Source organism: Pleurodeles waltl, chromosome 10 (assembly GCF_031143425.1).
Source record: "Pleurodeles waltl isolate 20211129_DDA chromosome 10, aPleWal1.hap1.20221129, whole genome shotgun sequence".
Classification (NCBI taxonomy): Eukaryota; Metazoa; Chordata; class Amphibia; order Caudata; family Salamandridae; genus Pleurodeles; species Pleurodeles waltl.
Genome location: NC_090449.1, coordinates 103,935,734 through 103,956,024, shown reverse-complemented (window position 1 = coordinate 103,956,024; position 20,291 = coordinate 103,935,734). Strand labels below are relative to the sequence as shown.

The following is a 20,291-nucleotide window of genomic DNA, read 5'->3' as shown; positions in this document are numbered from 1 at the left end:
CTTCCCTTTCAGTGATAATCACGGGACCAAGATACGTTTGTAAAAAGTAACAACGGACGACTGGTCTTGTGCTGTTCTGCATCTCAAAATAGAGAGTGCTCGAGGATGTACTAATAGACTTGCTGTAACCTAGAATGGAAGCAGTTCGGTATGTGACCGTTTATCAGTTCTGTTCTGGATAGTCACCGGGCCCCTGCGGAGTTCAGGATGGGAAGGAGAAGAACAGTGTCGTTGGGGCTCTGGGCCCTCTACGGTAAGAGACGTTTCCCTAGCACATGCATCACTTTACTGCCAGCAGTGTGCTCATAAAGACACTGTTTGCCCACTATTCTTGGAGTCCTGGCTGGTTATTTTTGAAAGTGGTGAACCGTAATAGTTGCCCTGAATTGTACAGAGTGAAGTGAGTGAGTCTGATATTTTCTAGAGAGGGTTTTGGGTGTCTACCCTGATGAACAAATTTAAAAAATGGGATCAAATGTACAATAAAGCAGGGTTTTCACATACATTTGCGAAAAGCCTTTGACTCTGCTCTCATTAAATCTTCAAGTCTTTCATGATGTGCCAGGACAATTTAATCTGATGCTCCCAAGAGTTCACCCAACCTTTTCCAAAATTTGCTAGAGGTGACCCCATACAATTATAAAGTTCCTCAATTGTGCCCAATACATCACATTGTCGTGGATGCACTACGCATGTCATATATGACCCTTAAGTCCAAAAATTACATACAAAATGCCACTGCCGGAATTTTGACATTAGTGCCACCCATAAACTGTGTGTGATCCTAACGTCAAACATTATCTTTAGTATGCCGGGGCCAGCATTTTATCATAATTGCCCCACCTGTATACCATGTTTGTCCTTTATACCAAAAATTACCTTCAATGTGCTAGCATGTTGACACGGGTGGCTCCATACCAAGAATTATCTACAGTATGCCAGCAATTTTCCAAAGTTGCCCCTGTTCCATAAATTACACCCAGTATCAATCAATCAATGAGTGTTTTTAAAGCGCAGTTACTCACCCGTTAGGGTCTCAAGACGCTGGGGGAGGGGGAGTGTAGCGTATACCGGTGAGGTGGTTTAGAAAAGCCATAATCAGTCAGTATGCATATGCCAGCATTATGTCAAAGGTGCCCCTTATGCAAAGTACAATGTCTAGTTTGCCCATATTTGCTAACATTTCCTCACAGGTGCTTCCTTACAAAGAACTGCCTCCAGTATGCCAGTGCCAGAATTTTGCCATGGGTCGCCTTTAAGTCAAGAATTACCTTCAGTATGCTGGAGTCAAGGGCACACTCACAAGCATAACTCCACTTCTCACTCATGCTCATTAATATTCACAATCACACACTCATTCATTCTCACTAACTTGCACTCATTCATTCTCCTTCGCAGTCGTGCTCGCTCACTGCCTCTAACTCATTCCTGTTTAGACTCACACCCATTCATTCTTACCCACAGACTCTCACTTTTTTGCAGTCACTCTTTTGCTCTCTCATTGTTGCTCACTGACTCATGCATACTCGATGACACTCCGGGGCCACATCTACTAAACAAAATATCCACATGCAGATCAGCAACTAAAGTTGGTCTCATGCACTGCACTAGGGGAAGCACTGCTATATGGATGTATTTGTAGAGCCATATCTACTAAGATATGGCATGTATGCTCTTGTGCAGTCATGCACAAACAGGCTGCCAAGCACCAATTATACTTTCCTATGCACCATGGTGCAAAAGTATGTTCATGATGTCTAGAATATGTTTTGTACTTGACAGTTAACCTTCCAGTACACAATACTGTGCCTAGACAAACCTTAATACGTTTCACACATTGAATGTGCAGCAACCACGCAGTCTGTAAAAAGTTAGAATAAGGTAACCTCTTTCTCCAACACCAGCCTCAAGAAGGTTTTATTATTTGGTGCAAAGTCCTGTCTAGCATTTTTAATAGATGGGGCTTTGTGTGAAAACCCTTGTTTGCAGAGTGGGAACACCAGTGTACATCCATGTCTTGCTCTCATGGTGCAAAGTTGCTCAAAGCAGCACAAAAGATCATTTCAGCCCTTATCCGTAGATACTTCAAACAGCAAATATAAACAGAAAACACTTGTAAATGTCTTCTATAGCTGCAAAGATTCCTGGCTAATTTATAAAGTGAATACAGACAGAAATGTAATGTTACAAATGAATGCATTGAATGTTATTCATAGTTCTATTTAGTATCATGTCCAGGCCTTTGCACACTCTTAAAACTACAACAAATTGGTGGTATTTTCTCATTTGGAAATATGGCAACCCAACCCCTGGCTGCTAATTAAGGTAAACTGAAGCAACATCACAAGGTTTGGCTGTCCACATGGAGGGAGGACGCATTTCACAGGTATGTTCTCCAAGGCCACTTCTGCCAACTGGGAGGGCCAAAGGTCATGTTTGGGTGGGGACTGGCCCACCTGCTAGAACCAGCCCTGACCCAAACGTTCAATAAGCATGTTTACCTATTATTATGCAATAAGAAGTGATTTTATAAGCAGTGATGCAGAGGAATGATGTTCTATATATATGTGCTTCCCAAACATTTTGGCATCATGATCCAATTTTTAGAATGAGAAATTTGCAACCCACTTAGATTTCATGTACCTGAGGTGGGTGATTATTTTTTTTTTTTTTTTTTTTTTTTAATGTATCTAAAGCATTGCGTCGTAGCGTACTGTCGTTTACGGACAGCACATTTTCCATTGAAATGGCCTACTGACTTTGCACAGACATACAGTTTTGCTGATGAAACCATTGCATACAAATTATAATGTGTGGAAATCAAGTGAATATTTATTATTTGTGCATCACCAAGTAAAGAGTCTTGATTTGTGTAGATCCTATTAAAATCTTTGTTTCCATCACGCTTCAGAATTAGCAAACACCAATCCCCATGTTAAAGCAAGCAGAAATGTATCAGTAGGAGTAAACAGGTACTTTTTAACTTGTCACTGGAATGAGGTCTATCAGCTCACTCTCATTTTTAAAGTTCTGCTGCTGTGTGCCTAACTCACCTTTGCCCTACATCAGTTAGATATAAAGTGCTGCACACCACAGGATTGGTGACTCTGCTCTGAATGTGTGTGTGCCTGGGAAGGGTAAGTACAGGGATTGAGCAGTGCTGTTTAGTGCGTACCTAGTAAGTGCATATAGTGGGTGTATGTATACAGTAGAGGAATACATTACATGACAAAAGCTAGCGCTTTCTACGGCATGTACAATGCAAGCATGTTGCTAGGTAGATGTGTTTGCGAAAAGTATAATACACAAAGGGTGAAGTGTTGTGCAGTGCACACATGGTTAATTTGTGTGCGAGCAGTGTGTGTTTGCATGTAACACAGCATGGCACAACACGGAAAGGCTTCATTACTGAGCAGTGCACACAGAGTGAATGTGGGTGCGGAATGTATTTGTACCTGGGGTGGCACAATACATGGAGGTAACAGTACTGGGCAGTGCGTGTGTTGTGTATTTCCACTGAGTGCAGGTGTTCATGCATTGGGACATTATATGGAGGACACTGGCTTCCATTTTGGGAATCCCAGGTCTGCCTGGTGAAGACACTAGGAGTTGGAAAATCCCCCAGCCATATTTGCTGCAGTCCTGAGTCGGTGACACTGAAGATTAGAGAGAAAGAGAGAGAGAGACTCCCCCTTTACAGTGCAAAGGTTACTGTTTGATTCAATGACAGATCACAAGGGAGGGTCATGGACACATCTCAGGATGGCGAAGGGGCTGATAACCTTATCATAAAGAGTAGGGCTCTGAGCCAGGGATTAAACTTTTGATGCACATATCACTGCTGCTGACATCCAGGTGTGACCTCTTGTCACTTCCATGACCTGAGTTGTGGGACTACCAGCTTCAGAGTCTCTCTTGCTCTGACAGCCTTTCAAGAGGAAAAGAGAGAAGAGAAAGGATGTACTTCAAAAGAAGCAGAGCCCAATATAAAACTTAAAAAATCCAGACCCTAAATCCCATTTGGTGTCTGGAAATAGACTACAAGGGGAGGTGGAGCTGCAAAAACTTGTCTTCTGCCAAGCAACCAGACTGGCTGTGTGAGGAGGGAAAGATCTGCAAGACTTATGCTATGACCAGAAATGGGGGCCAAGGACTGCTTCTCTTCCTGCTGGGTGAGGAGACATGACTCAGGGCAACCAAGACCACCTGCTCTGGAGCACCATCAACTGTCAGCTTGCTAAGTCCAGCATGCCCTGTCAGGGAGAGGAGAACGTGGGAGGGAGCGAGGTCCAGTGAGGAGCCCAAATGAGTAGACTCCCGGGGCTAGTTGTGAGAAAATAGCTGCTGCTCTGATCAAATCGTTGCCCGTGGGCACATTCTAGTCTGCGACCCCACCCGTTTGTTACAGATAGAAATGTTTAAGAAAAAAAAACATAAAACTGGAAGCCCCAGTTCCAATCCATGGGGACTATTTTTGCTTCGACCACCAAGTTAATCCATAACGATAAGCCCCCTTTCAGACAGCCCAATGTGAGTTGGGTAGCAGGAATACAAAAACGGGTAGAACCATTACACACAAGTGGGGTTAGGGCCAGGATCTCTTGCATAATGACAAAATCGAACTGCTCAATCAAAGATACCCAGTTGTTCAGGACCAGCTTACTGTGGATCCCTGTGATGTTCCTTGACAAAATACTAAAATCATTAAAATGACCCTTGGGTTTGGTATTTGTAATGTACCCTAGTACAACTGGGACCGAGAGGGAATTATTTTTCAGTAAGTTAGCTAAAACTTCATCAATAGACATGATATAAAAATTCCACCGCACAAGTGGCCATAATAGAACAAACAATTTGAATGGCCCGACTGTGCATAAGCTTACAACCAAGATCATCTGTGAGTCAGTAACAGTCAGCCAGGTCCTCTTAGGCCACTTATCTCTTGTTAAGAGGTAGTCCAGCATATCCCGGTCTGGAATGTACCAAGGTCTAATCTAGAGTTAGGGACAAAAACAGGGCTGGCAATATATGGCAAAAAGCAGAAGGGGGTTTGTAGAAAAAAAAAAAAAGTATCCCAGTGGAAGAGGGAGTACTTGCGAGTGTCCAAAAAGGGAAAAGTTAGGATGGACTAAGAGGCTCTGGTAAATTTTTGGATCTCTAAAGTTCACAACCGTACAATCTCTGACAGTGCTTCCGGAGATGATCCAGTCCAATCAACCCATGATGCCATAAGTATTTGAGTGGGGGTTAAATCCCATGTATTTACTTAACCAATCTAACACCTTATGAATCAACTGATCAGTTGATCCTTCTTGCAACAATTTGTGCCTGCCTGAGGCGAAACAGGCATGTTAGTTTGTGGTGCAGAGAGCAAATTGGTTGAACAAGGTTGTTTGGACGGAGGGAGACATGGAGAACTAGCAGGGGCGGGCATAGGCTGAGAGGATGGGACCGGTAAGTTAAGATTAGCATTTACTCTTGCTTGGAGGTCAGTGAGTACATTAATTGGTACATTTCCAGAGGCAGTGATGGCAGAGAAAATTACAAGAGACTCAATAATGGGTTCACATATTTCCTTATGCTGGGCCAACTTGGCCAGACTAGAATCCGTTAAGTCTAACCAGTCCAACAAAGACCTACGTTTCACTTTTAAAATAGACTCAAATCTAGAGCAAAGTTCACCTAAGTAATACAAGTCAGTTCCATCAGCCACAGCATCCTGCTTGGAGCTTGCACCTTTGGAACTCCCTGCCTCTCTCCTCTTAGCAGTACTACCCTTTTTCTTTTTAACAGGGGGTTTATTAGACAGAGAAGTGTCATCACAAGCTACACAAATGCTGCCCATTTTCTCCGACTGTGCAAGTGAACAAGTGACACCGTTATTGGCAGAGAAAAAAGATCCCTACACTCCTTTGGACTGTGTGCAAACAGGCTAACTACCTCCTTCAATTGATATTCTTTTGTTGGTTAGGGCAATTTCTTTTGAAATCATCTCTACTGCACACTCTAAAAGGAGAAAATGGTTGTAACCATGGCTGCAAGTACAGAACTACCCACAGTTTTCCTCCTACCCATACCAGAATAAGGAGTTTCCCGTAGCAGTCACAGAAAAAAGACTAAAGGAAGGGGGGGTTGGTGGGGTAGCCCAGCCTCTTCTGGGCAATGACTGGCGAAGGCAGGTGGAGTCTTGGCCCTATGCGTAGCTGACAAGAGCTATCTGGGGACCCGTAGGATGCGTCCCCTCCCCCAACACTTCACGGCTTCTGGGGCATGTAATCCCAAATTGGCAGCAGCACCATTGATGACCCTGTGCTGCAGGTAGCTGACAAGTACTATACATCACAGGTAGAATGCAGCCCCTCCTCCCAACACCTTAAGGCTTCCAGGACATGCAGTCCCCAACTGGCGGCAGCACCAGAAATGATCCCACTGTGAGGGAAGTGCAGAAAGGGTACTTGGCCCAGTTGCTTAGGATCCATAGCAGGTCAGTCCCGCTATACCAGGAGTAAAAGACCTAAATTCCCATGGTTGAGCCCAGTAACCCCTACATACTCTGTTTCTCTTTGAAATGGGTCCTGAAGGTGTTGTTTTTGCCTCATGAACCGCTACTGCTGAAGGCGAGCACCTGATTGCATCAGACAAGGAGTGTGATCTTCGACAAGCCTGCTGAGCTTCTTGCTCAGCAGCCGTGATCCTGAAGGGGGCTAGGCTGTCTATATTCTGGCATCCTGGTGCCAAAATTGTGTGAAGATGCTGAAGGTACCAGCCTGCACTTGCGCCAGTGTCACTGACCACAATTCTGCACTGTGTCTGTGTGAAATGAGCGACAGTGCCTAACGCAAGGAGGGAGAAACTGTTGCTGCTAACGTTGACCTCTGTCTGCACAAACCTGCTGGGCTAAAAGACAATTTAACTGACCTCATCTGCATCTGTGACTAGCCTATGCCTGTATCTTTGCCTGAGTCGCACAAAAGAGAAGTGGGAGGAAGCAGGCACCCTAGTGTTAGCTGCATTTCATTAGATTCCATATGGTGTATATAACCCTGCAACTGAACCACCTTTAGAATGTGGGATACTTTGCAGTGATGTTTGCTTTTAAGTATGTTTTACTTAAAAGACTTTCACTGTGCTAAACAGTGCTTTATTGGGTCTGTTGGTTGACTGTCGAGTTCTGAGCTCTTGCCACTCACACTGCTTCTCTGATAAGCTGTGACTGCTGACCCTCTCTACCCTCATAGTCTAGTGCAGAAATTGTTGTATGTGGTTCAGTTCGCAGAGCCACAGTAGGACAGAGCCGCAGGACACCAGTACGAAGCAACCTCAACCACCACAGTTGGGGCCAAGTAGCCCTACTCTGCGCCCCCATGGAACATGAATGTGAGGCAAAAAGGAGGGAACGGAGACATAAAGAAACTGAAAACATTTCAAATATATACGACAAACCCATGGCAAATTAAAAGAATGTATTTAAGAACTCTTTCGTTTGTAGAACCTTTTAAAGCAGAGATACACATCATTTTAACACAAAAATGAAAAGTTTCTAAAGCTGTTTTGTCTAGTAGCATGTCTCCCAGTACAGGTACATTATCTGAGCTAGGCAACAGTTGAGTTATTTATTAGAACAAACTCTTTTTGTTTTCAAAGGCAACTATATGGGAACAAGGTGTGGTGATATGGGGTGAAGCCTGGTTCGGGTTCAGGCTGCGAATCTCTTGAGTAAATACTAACCGACTTGGGCGTCTAAGTATGCAGCCTTTCTGTAGAGTAGTGCACTGTGAAGTAGATTATTCTTAGAGAATTTGCCTCAGTACATTAGATCATTTTCTTATTCATCAAGTAAATTCTCAGTAGAATTACGTTTAGCAAGATAGTATGTCATGTAAGATGTCATGTAAGCAAAATAATTGTTAGGAGCTCTTTACACCACTCATACAGGTTGATACTGATTATGCTTAGAGCTAAGCTCGCAGCAATGGAAAGGAATAAGTGAGGAATGTTAGGCAATATGAGAAACAATACTCTATTTTTTCATTATGGAGCCCCTGCATTTCTTCCAAATTGTATCCAATTTCATAATAATGCATTCTAATATAATGTTTAAATTAATTGTAAAAACCCTACCTCTTAGACTGTGTGATATTGCAGCAGCCTTGCGGTGGCACTTGTTTCCAAAATCCACAGTCCAGTTAAAGCAAAATGCACCTGCCACCACTTAATTGCAATTGTATTTATATATTGCTTACTACACCTGACGATGCGTCAAAGCACTTTTTGGCGAGTAGCACGCTACTCCGAAACCCAAAAGGATTAGTGGTGGATTAGTATAGGGAAATATGAGTTAATTTGAGCTGTGAACATGTGAGTCTGTTAGTTGGATTGAATAGAATAATGAAGGAATATAAGAGGGAACAATCTGGAAATGTTAATTGGGAGATCAGAGCAGTAAAATGAGGTTTGGGATGAGTCAAAGGAGAGACACATGAGGGAAGAATTTAGTAGGGTTGTTTGGTAGATCCTAGTAGTAAACCAGGGTTTAGTGAGCCAGGAGGGTTCGAGGAGGGAAGAGTCTAGGAAGGGTTATTTTGGAGATTATAGCAAAAGAATGAGGTTTGGGATGAGTCAGAGAGTGGAGATAGAGGATAGATTGAGAGAGGTTAATGATGCATCTGTGTCTTATGTTCACCTAGCCCTCCTGCACCCAAACATGGTTTCTGGTTCCTCCAGCATTGTGCCACCATGCAGAAGTGCATTCACAAGTGTTTGCTGTGCTGGTTTGGAGTGAGTTGAATTAGATTTCACCACTAAACTGTAGTACAGTATTTACTTCCTGTAATTAAGCAGAGTTTAATTTGAACACAGTTTAAATCAAAACGTTTTTTGTTTTCAAAAGCGGACGTAAGCCCTCCAGATTTCAGTGAACTGGGGGTCTTCTCTTGTTGAACTACATAGAGGCTATTTTATGACACTGATATTGACAGGACTGCCAAAACTAGTCTATGACCAATGGCATTAGAAAGGAGGACGGTCTGGAAAAGTTGCATGAAGAACAAACACACTAAAGCAGTGTTTTCTAAACTTTTTAGAACTGCTACCAACTTTTTAGAATGACAAGTTTTCGCTAGTCACCTAAGTTTAACGGACATGAGGCGGGGTTGGTTCTTAAATATAATAGTAGAAATGCTTAAAAAATTCTATGTCGTGACAAAATATCATATTCTTTACAATGTTTTGCATTCCTCTCGACACATCAGTTATTTGTAGTTTGAATTGCATGAAGTGAAAGTCATACACAAGTGTGATGATTGTGCATGATTACGTATAGTGAGCACCTTTCTCAGTTGAAATGGTTTTGAGACGTAAAAAACCACGGCAGCAAAAAATACTTGAAGGTTCCCCTAGAGTCGTGCTTGGGAATACTTATAAGGGGTTTGTTTTAAAACCGAACATAGGGAGATAGTCAGCACCTTTGCACCAGGGGTGCTGGAACAATGTTCAGAGTGGGGGTGCTGAGATCAATGTTATATCACTGAAGTCAGAGGGACTGTGAATATTTCTAGCTTCACACAAAGTGAAGCAAATGTATTTATCTGGAGAGTGGTACGAGGGTAGTATGTAGATGATGGTGCATTGTGGAGCACACTGGTGCAAATGTACTACTAAAGCACTGTGCGATTGCAGCAAATGTGACAAGATAAATACAAAACATAAAGACATCTTTATTGATCTATTGGGTCCCACCAGAGTTCAGCTGGCCACTAACTAGTGGGTTGGGACGCACAGTCTGGGAAACTCTGTACAAAAGAGAATATTCAAGCAAACTATACATGCTTTTGCACCGTCAAACAGTGGGATCTGCTGTGGCCACAGCACAGTGTTACTCATTTGAGGTAGCGAGCAGTGGGATTGTGCTCTGTTTATTTAAATAAAAATGTTGTTTCCTGTGACTTTGTTTTTAATAAACTTAAGTACCAATACACGTTGTTTCAAATTGTTTTACAGCACAGCTTGTTTTGTCTACAAAGATGAAAATTGTTGAGGAGCCAAACACTTTTGGGTAAGTGACGCTGTCTTTAGTATTTTTTCTCATAACACTTTCTTGAGAACGGTTTATGTTTATGTGGCTCCTTTTCACATCTGTAGCTTGCCAATAAATAAAACAGGGTCTTCTATCTAATTTAAGAATACCTTTTTCCTGTTTATAGCGCTGGCACATAAAGGGGAATTATCAACTTAAAGTATTCTGTTCTAGTTTTATGACAATAGCGTGCCTTGTGGTGGAAGTTTGTCTACAGTATTTTTGTCCACAAAGGCGACCATCTTGACGATCATCTTGCAGCTATTCATGTTTCAAGCGAAGTGATCCAAAGGTTACTTTAAATACATTTTAATAACTAAAGGAGCCGATCTTGTTCATCATTCAGACACAAGCAGGAAAAATATCATTCATGGTAGAGCTGTATGGAGAAATGTATCTAGAAGAGTTCTTACACTGTTGTCAGACTTTCTTTAGGGCCAACCATAACGTAAGTTAAATGACCTGCATCAAACACTAAAACATCCATAAAAATGAGTTCTATCCCTGTTACTGTCCATATAACAGTGTGCGTGTAGCCTAGTCGAAGGGGCTCAATGCACCAGCAGTAACCTCCCTCAAGTACTGGATCCACTGTGTCCAAGGAGCCCACATCTGGCTGCACCTAGAGCATAAAATAGTCAAAAAGGTTAAAGGCCTGCAAATTCCAGGGAATTGCAGCTCCCTCAATCTAAATTGAATTGCTGCTGGCACGTCTTTAAAGGAGAAAAGAAAGAGAAAGCAGTATGTGTCTGACTCGACCTGATATGGCTCTATGGGTCTTTTGGTAAAGAGTGAGGCCAGATTGTGGGTCAGTTGGTAAACAGAGGAATCAACACCACTCTGCCCCACCTAATACGTGCTGCACCTCATGGTTACCACCATCTCCAGGCTCTGTAGTGTACTTTCCTTGTATCCCATTGTCTGCACAGTGCGCAGCTGCTTTTAGCTACAATCGAGTGTTATAAATGCCCACACTATATCATGACCATACCAATAGTTCTCTCAGTGTTGTAATATGTGATAGTATTAGAGACGAATGGAGATCTCCGCAACATGCATGAAAAGTGGTTTTGACTTTATAATAGTGACCGGCTACTTTTGTCCTTTCCTTTTATTAAAGTTTTCCCCATCACAAGTGCAAACTGTGCATTTCGTTTTCATTAAAGGTGGTAGGTACATGTACCTTATGACCCCGATACATGACCCCGATACATGTATACAGTGTGACCCTATACCTTTCCTAAACTGTTGTTTGTTTCTCATCTTCTAGGCTGAATAATCCATTTGTGCCACAGTCCAATAAGCTGCAACCAAAGGTTGAACCTTCTTCAGTGTCAGGTATCCAGCTGTATCTTGAATTTCATTGGTTGTTTATAAGATATGTATGATCTAAAAAAGTGTCCTAAAATTCATTATTTACAAGAAACACCTGCTTTTTTGCCTAAACATCATGTGTTAGGTCACTAGCTAACCATATATGGAGCAGTCACACTAGAATGCAGATTGCTAATTCATGTATGATCTTTTTTAATTCTTTTTTTTAAAGTGTTTAAATATAAGTAACCCTTTGAACCTATGAATAGACTCCCTAGGCTAATGCCATTACTGAGCTCTGGTAGTGCCATGAAAGAAGCAACTTAAGAGACTTAATAACTAAGGCAAACCATTTTCTGTCAACTGGAGTTTGCAAGCAAGGGGGAGGGGGTTTAAAATTCAGTTAACAGGTTGCCAACAATTCTGTCTGGCTCCCATTCAGGTGTATTAGATTTTGGAAATTGATCTGTGAATGCCTACAATACCAACGAGAACCAAGCAAACTAGTTCAATAAAGATACTAAAAGAACCCTAAAGACCGCATGAACTAGATTTGAGGCCCACTGAGATTGCCCCATAGCAGTACAGTATATGTCTGAATACTCATTTGCCAGCAACTGGATCTAGTACAAACTATTTGTAGCTCAAAAAGTTCTCCGAGGGGCAGGCCCTTGTAAATAGAAACAAATAGAAATCTGCAACAAGCAGGGGGGATGCTGACTGTGGCTTGGTTAACAAAAGATCACTAAGGGAGTGTGAGGTTATTGAATAGCATGCCTCAAAAGCGATAATGCACCAACTGACAGGGCAAAAAAGTGAACAGTAACATGAGTTAACACTGTCATAGCTGATGCACCTCAATCCAGTCAAATAATGCTGGGGAATCTGGTACATATTGCGAACAAATATAAAAGTGCTTGTCTGAGAACATTGGAAATAGTGTTGTTTCAGTCACATCAAAAGGAATATTTGTAATACATTCATAAGTTAATCTTGATGTCTAGTAACCAGAAGGAGGTGGGGGTGAGGGGGGTGAGATGAAGTTGGTGGGAACAGGTGATGTGGGAACAGACAGTGAAAATACTATAGGGTTTAGGGAGAACTTCACTCTCGTTATCAACCTCTTTAATCAGCAGCTCAAAATTATGATTGCTACAGACAATGCAACAGTTATGATCATAGCTGAACCAAATTAAGTAGGACTGCAGGTTAAGCAATGGAAACGGTGCACTGGCCTTTAGAAGTCTGCCCTCTGAGTGAAGGGAATATTGATCGAGAAATTAATGAATACTCCGGGGGAAGAATTCAAAAATATTTGCAAACAAATTACCTTTTTTGGTAGGCCAACAATGTTAAACTGGCAAAATGGTTAAGTAAGATGAAGCTCTTACCTGCACTGGAGGCAGTAAATTAAAAGCCGCTTGCACAAACAGAACTTTTGGAATCCATTTCTAGAGGCAACCGACACGCAGATTAGCTCTTTCAGAATCCAAGCCATTGAATAACTGTTCAAGTGTCTGGTCCTTCATTGTCTATGGATGCTTGAATATTAATACTGATGTGATCATTAAGTAGAAAAGGCGAGCCAGGTTTGTGATGTTTTTACCATGTGACCTGACAGTCTCTGGGTGGGTTGGCCACTGATCCCAGTGAGCTACATGAGCTGCCGCCTTGGACAACTTAAAGTGAAAATAGACCGTTGTATGTCGTCACTAAATTACATTGTTTCTGGGATCAAGCTCTGTATTTCAGCCAAAAGTTCAATATTACTCTAAAGGTTTTTGTGGATGTTCTTGGTGTGACTATTTAAACCTTTTACCTAGCTTTTCAACTGAAGAGGTTGATATTAATGGATGATTTCAAATTATCACACCATTATAGCCAGCAGACAGACTGACATTGGGTGAGGGGAGGTTTTTTTACCTTCACATTTTCATAGGACGGAACGTGATGCTGATTTAAGCATTTCTCATTCATCATATAAAACTTGTGTAGCAGTTCCACTTTAACCAGGATGGGAGTTTGTGTGTGAAAGACCATGAAATTAAACTTGAAACATTCACATCGTTAGTATAATTATCAAATTGTTTTATCTGACTCCTAGGTCCACCGCATCTTTTCCGCCTGGCTGGAAAATGTTTTAATTTTCTGGAATCCACGTAAGTAACACATACTAGAATTTGTTTTTCACAGACTTTTTTATTTTTTATTTTAACTATTATAAATGTAATTGATTTGGGGGATTGATGGGGTAAAACAGTACTGCACCTTATATGTTTTTTTCCTGCCTTGGTTTTCAGATATAAATATGAATTTTGCCCTTTCCACAATGTTACCCAGCATGAGCAGTCTTTTCGCTGGAATGCCTACAGTGGGATTTTAGGGTAAGACATTTGTATTCTAATCAATGATTAGAGAAGAGTGCAAGATGATGCTTGATCCTTTTCCTTTGTTGCCCACTGATTTGCTGTATATGAGTGCTCCAGGTTCTTGCCTGGTCTATGAATTAAGCCAATCTAACATTTTTTTAATACCTTTAGGGGCTTTCTTCAACTTTAAATTGCCAGCCCACAAATAAATGTTTGTTTGATTAAGGATAATATTTTTTTTAACTGGATTTCTTATTTGGCATAATCTGTAGGTGCCCATGGCTTCTAGCGCCAAGGCAGTATATCGGACACCAGGGCTACCCAAGCTGCTGGATTCGAATCGCAAAGCACAGACTCTGCTGGTAACTCTCTAGAGACCAGGAGAGATTGAGCTGCTGCTCATGGGTCATACCCAGAGCTTGGCACTAGTAGGGAGCTCAGTGAATACACGTTTTTGTGACAGTAGAGTGCCTCTACATGGGCCACTGTAAGACAGAGGAAAGGGTGCTCATTTCATTGACTCTGGGGTGGTATGTTGCTGATTGCATTATGAGGGTTAGTTTGTAGTCTCTCTGTCTACATACTGTTTTTTGCTTACATGGCAATTCAGAGTTAAGTGCAAAATAGTAATTTGCAAACTCATGAGAAAAAGAGCCTCAACTGCAGCACGTGTCACTCTGAGGAGCATCACCTTTCTTCTTAGGTCTGGTACGCGCTCCTGTGTTGGGGCTTAGGACATCTGCGGGACTCGCATGTGGAGGGTTGCAGAGTGAGATCACTGGAGGGTAAGGAGCTGCACTTCTGTATCCCACTTGAGGAGCTCATTTGGAGCTTTCTGACCCCCCGCGCGCTGGAGATGTCGCCTCCCCAATACCTTGATAAAGATCCCATAGATGTGAGGAAATATATATAAATAGCAATGGTTCGCAGTGGTATACTTTAATAAATCTTAATTTTCAATTAGTTTACTCTTTGATTGTAAGTAGAAAATCAGTGAACTCATTAGTAAGCAAAAGACATGCAGACACATGTATGAGAAAGGACAATTGGTATACATTTAAATATTTTCATTAGCATGCGTTTTCAGTTGTTGTGCCAAAACTGCTTGGTGTTCATGCTGACACCGTGAAGGGAAACATACAATAAAGCGGGAGGTTATACAGAATATGAAACAAGGCAAAAGCATAAAATTAGTCAAATCAATTGTATGAATCATGGCTGTTTAGACAATGTTGATCTGATCTTCTTGCTTGTTGTGTCAGCTGTGTTTTAACCCTTAATAGCTTGAGTCATCACTAGGACAGGCAGGTTCTGAACAAAAATAGTATCTGCATCGATGAAATGTTAAATTTATTGATGAGATCATGCTGTATGGTGTAGTTACTCAAATAATTAAGGGGTGGCAATTATTTAAATGTACAACAGTGGCAATGCACCAGTGAGGAACATGGTCTTACTTCAACAAGAAACAGTCGTGATAAACCTATTATGAAATATCTGCTGATAAACAACAGTAGTGGATAATCAAAGATAAATTATTTAAGGGTCTGCAGTGTGGACTCGCGAAACGATGATACAATAGAGGATGGCCTCAATACCCTGGGAAGAGTACAACAATGTTATCTTCACACTGATTAATTTCTCGTTCTCTATATTTAGGGCCTGTATGCCCTGTAGGGCCCCGTTTTTAGGTTAAGACTACACGATAGCACAAGCTGTCTGATACCAAAAGACCTATTGTAGGTTTGCAAAGATTTTAAAGTGGGTTTAGAGCCTGCCCACAGCTTGTTTTCCTTGGCTTTTTTGTCACTCTGATTTCCTTGCTTCTCATTTGACCACTTCCCTTGTTAATCTTGTTAGTCCTTTACCTTTACCTCACTCTTGAATGGCAGACTTGTGCCCTGCATTGCTCACATTTAGGGAACTACTTTTTAGGTTGCAGCCTACCAGACAGCCCAGCTGTGTGGTATGCGAAAGACATCTTGGGGAGTTTCAGAAAGTTGACCTGGCAATGCAATCTGCCCATTGCTTGCCATTGGCTTTGTGGTTTGTAACTCACATATTCTGGTTTTCCATTTGCTGGCTTTATTTGCTTTGGGATCCCCAGTTTGAGTTTGTACCTCCCCAGTTTGAGTTTGTACCGCCTCATGCCAAAGCCGTGTTTACGGTATTCTTCCATGAACTTGTTTTCTGTAATAAACAGGCCTGTAAATCTTGTTCTTATTTCATCACATTTGGTGGCATTTCAAAGATCGAGGTCAAATGTCAAGCTGTGTGCTTGAGGAGCCTAGTGTTTATTTTGCTTTCGGCTGACTTCAAAGTGAGAGCGTTTATAGGAAAGGGGAATGCAGCATACTTTATCCATGGAGCCTGCTTGTTCCCCCTTTTAAAAAATGTTATTTTAGACAGCACCCTCAAAATGTATTTTTTTCTTCAGCTGCACAGAAAATTTGCCTTTTATGTGTGGGACATGAAGTTCACTATTGGCATTGTTAGGGTGGGTGGAAGCATGAACATTTCTAAAATCCTGTTTAAAAACTATTATTTACAAAAATAATTGCACTGATTTAGTCTGATGTACTAGTACTACTGAGATGAAACAGTTCTGCATGTGAATGAAATACATTTTTGGAATGTTTGCAGATACTTTTTCATATTTAACACGTTTTTTGCCAAATGTCATTACAAGTTGAGATGGCCAAAAAGTTAAGTGTGCAGGATGCCCTTGTTACTTGCTTTCTCTTTCACTTAGATTAACTTGTAAAAAAAAAATGCTTGCCCATTTTTGACGGGGGGGCATGCAAAGTTTAGGAAGGCACTTGTGTACCTCACTGATTTAGTGTGATATACTAGTAATATTTGGATGAAAAAGTTCTACCTGTGAATGAAATACATTCTTGGAATTTTTGCAGAGACTTTTTATATTTAACACTTTTTTGCAACACAATTCCTCTCCTTTGGTGAGTCCATTTAATTTGTGAAACTAACTTTTTTAGGAACAAAGTACAAAATCGCATTTGAGTCTCAGCTTTAGCCTAACATATGGTTAGGCTAAAGCATGAATGGTGTTCTTGTGTAATTTACACTGTTAATGGCACGTTCCCTGTCAATCACAGTATGAGATCTTTTCACAGGAAAGCTATCACAATTTAACAATGCTTGTTTTTCACTTTGATGTGTAAAGCATATACTTCATTTATGAAGTCTGTGGCAACTTGTTTTGTAGAATTGGATATGTTTAAAGGCACTTTTTTACGAAAGCCTTTGTTTTTATGTTTATCTACACAATAATTCTGAATTCCTCATTTGTCCTTGGAGGCACTAGGGTTATGCTTTGAACAGTGCAGCAGGTGCAGTGGCACAGGGGCCAAACGCTCTAGGAAACCCACTGAACACCAATTATTGCTATATTTTACTACAAATCAAGCAGTCACAAGTGCAGTTACCTTGCATGCACTTGGGGCCCATGGTTTGAATGGTGTAGCGGGTGCAGTGGTGCAGAGGCCAAAAGGTCTAGGAAACCCTCTGAACACCAATTATTGCTATATTTAAGTACTAAACAGGCAGTCCCAAGTGCAATTACCTACAGGCACTAAGGCCATGATTTGAATGGTGCAGTGGCACTCGGGCTAAAAGCCGCTTCCTGACCCTCCTGATCCTCTACTGCCGCACTTCCGGGCTCTGTCCCCTCAGGGGCGTCCTCCCTCGCAGGCTTCCTCCTCTCCTCACCTAGGACACTGGCACACCTTAAAAGTGTACAGACCACCTTTTTCACAGTATGGGCAGCTTTTATAAAAAATCACTGAAAAGTTCAATAAAGTGTTTTAGCTCTTTATAATGGCACCGATTATATTTCACAAAGATACTTTTTTATGGCACTGGGGAGATTACATGATTTAGCCAGACTCTAAGCCAGTTCTCCAAGTCAGCAGCTCTCCACGCTACTTCGCATCTTTATTATAGTCATCTACAAGATGCACAAAAACATTGACAAACACAAAAGATTTTGCATAGGTGAAACCTATTGGCTTTGCCAATGCTTTTAATTTATTGTTACATATAATTCGATCTTGAAATACATACCTTCAGGATGTGCGCTGTACAAAAACTTCTCCTACATTTGATTTTACTAAAATGTTGTCCTTGTAGAATAGCAACCCAGGCCATCCAGAGGTTGCATATAACTGACTTGCCTCTTAGTTCATAGTTCACTACCGGCATTGTAGGGTGGGTAGAAACATGAACAAATCCTAATTAATTTTTGAAAACTATTCTCTTTAAAAAAAAAAAAAAAACTTGCACTGATTTAGTCTGATGTGCTACACAGATGAAAGAGTTCTGCATGCGAATAAAATAAATTTTTGGATTTTTGAAGAGACTTTTTCATATTTTATACATTCGTTGCAGGATGTCTTCAAGAATGAAGGTGGCCCAAACGTTAACTGTGCAGGACAGCCTAGTTACTTGCTTACTTTCATGTTGATTACCTTGTAAATAAATGCTTGCCCGCTTTGGACAGGGGCCGCATGCAAAGGTCAGGATAACGCTTTCGGCCCTCAAATTATAGATCTAGATGGATGTTGTAATATAGATTAAACAGCAGTGCTGGCTTCACTGCAGTAAAGCTGCAAGTAAAGAAAAAACGCTGTAATGCAGTCAGTGCTGGCTGTGTGCTAAAGCTTGTTATCTTTTCTTTCAACCATTTGCAACGTGGTCAAAAAGTGTTGGCAAAGCCAAGAGACCTCGCAGAGGCAAGGCCTGTTGGCCTTGCTAATGCTAACATGTTTTTTTTGGTCAACTACTCCATGAGAGTGCATGTGTTTTCCATCTCTTCCCTTGTGTGCTTCCCCGCGTCATGTGTTTACTTACACGTCTGTGCTTCTCCCCTCTCTGTGCAGCATCTCGTTCCTGCTTAACCCACTCTTTTGGTTGCTCTACCCTCATTTGATTCTTCGCCCATCCTGCACCATCCCCAGTTTCTTACCCTCTGTTCACTTGCCATTGCCCCCCCACATCCACTCCTCCGTAGAGCAGAACTTTTTAAATATGTTTTTAATTCTATTTTATTAGTTTTGGATACCTGGAAGCTGCTAGTTGCTGCTGGGCTCCACCACAGTTTGAACAATGCTTTCACATGACTGAAATCACTAATTTTTAATTTATTGATTCAAATGGCATCCGCCTTCTTGGATCGCTAAATAAAAAAGAGAGGCACACTGATGTAGCCATGTAATTCCTTAGGCGTGTGCATGTGTGATCACGTGCATGCCAAAGAAATGGTGGTGCACATTCAGGTGCTTTTTTGTGCCTTTTTTATTTTCACTTGTATGTGCAAATGCATTGCAAAAACACGTTGCTTTTTACCACCATTGTACCGCTTTGCAAAAGCCATTACCAAGGCCAACAGGTCACTAATGCAACACCTGTTGGCTTTGTCAATGCTTGTTTGTCATTGACAACCGTTTTATACTGGTCTATACTGTATTTTGTCAATCTAATTATAGACCGTTCTTTGCAGGATAGCTTTTTTCAGTCTACACATACATCACGTGTCTCTTGATACAGTAAATACTCACTTGTTACAGTTTTCATTCAAAGTACTTCCACTAGTTACTGACTCATTCTTATACTTTATCTATGGAGTGTGTACATCCTCAACACTGGTCCCATCTTTTGGAAAAAAAATTCTGTTTCAAAATCCACTTAACTTGTAATTTATTACTACTGACAAAATATGCATATCTAATGTTTATTTGTTGCTTTGACAAATGACCTATCGGTTGGTGTAGTTTTCTTGACATTTTGTGCCAATGTAGACTAGTGTACCCAAACCAATCTTATTCTATATTGATTTGTAATTAGTACACACATCTCCTGCCTCTAAAACATTTCCAGTCACTGTATACCTTGCTTTAATCTAAATATCGACATTTACTATTTTAATCACTGTACACATTACTACCTCTATTTCCTGCCCCGCAGCAGCTACTTTGAACACTCCTGTGTGTTCCTGCCTCTAGGCTTTCACTTAGCAAATTGACACAGACAATGATGGTCGCAGTGCCACATCTTATGTTCTTATGTGAATCACAAATAGTCCATAATTCCTTTGTGTTTTGAGTTCTTAATGGAGTGCATTGGATTATACTTGCCCACCCCAGTGTTCCTAAGATATTTGTAAACTGATAGCAATCTAATTCTATTTTCTTAGCCACCTGTGTTTCTCAACCGCTATTTATTTATTATAATAGACTCACTGCAACAGTTAACCTTGCTCAAGGTAGTATGTATCGTTCATGGACACATCCACTTTCATGGCACCATTCTGCACTTAATCATTTGGCCATTCACTGTGACAAAAACGCGTAGTGTGGAGACATCCATGTGGGCCAGCAACCTTGTGTGGAGGTAGTTACCCATCAGAGGACATGGTTTCTGCTTCAAATGTGATGGCATTTTGCCTTCAGCATGCTGGGACTTGAGACTGACGAGGGAGAACTGAATTGGCCCTCTCAAACATATGCTGCTTTCAG

General features: G+C 41.3%; 1 protein-coding gene across 1 annotated transcript in view; it reads left to right on the top strand.

Annotated features, from left to right (window-relative positions):
* Positions 1-22: 22 nt before the first annotated feature.
* Positions 23-20,291, top strand: part of GNPTG (N-acetylglucosamine-1-phosphate transferase subunit gamma) — a 55,400-nt gene continuing 35,131 nt past the window's right edge. Inside the window, exons 1-5 of the mRNA XM_069209877.1 lie at positions 23-253; positions 10,000-10,054; positions 11,346-11,413; positions 13,494-13,548; positions 13,690-13,773. Coding sequence (XP_069065978.1) covers positions 208-253; positions 10,000-10,054; positions 11,346-11,413; positions 13,494-13,548; positions 13,690-13,773 — 308 coding nt within the window. The 5' untranslated portion in view covers positions 23-207. The remainder of the gene's footprint in view (positions 254-9,999; positions 10,055-11,345; positions 11,414-13,493; positions 13,549-13,689; positions 13,774-20,291) is intronic.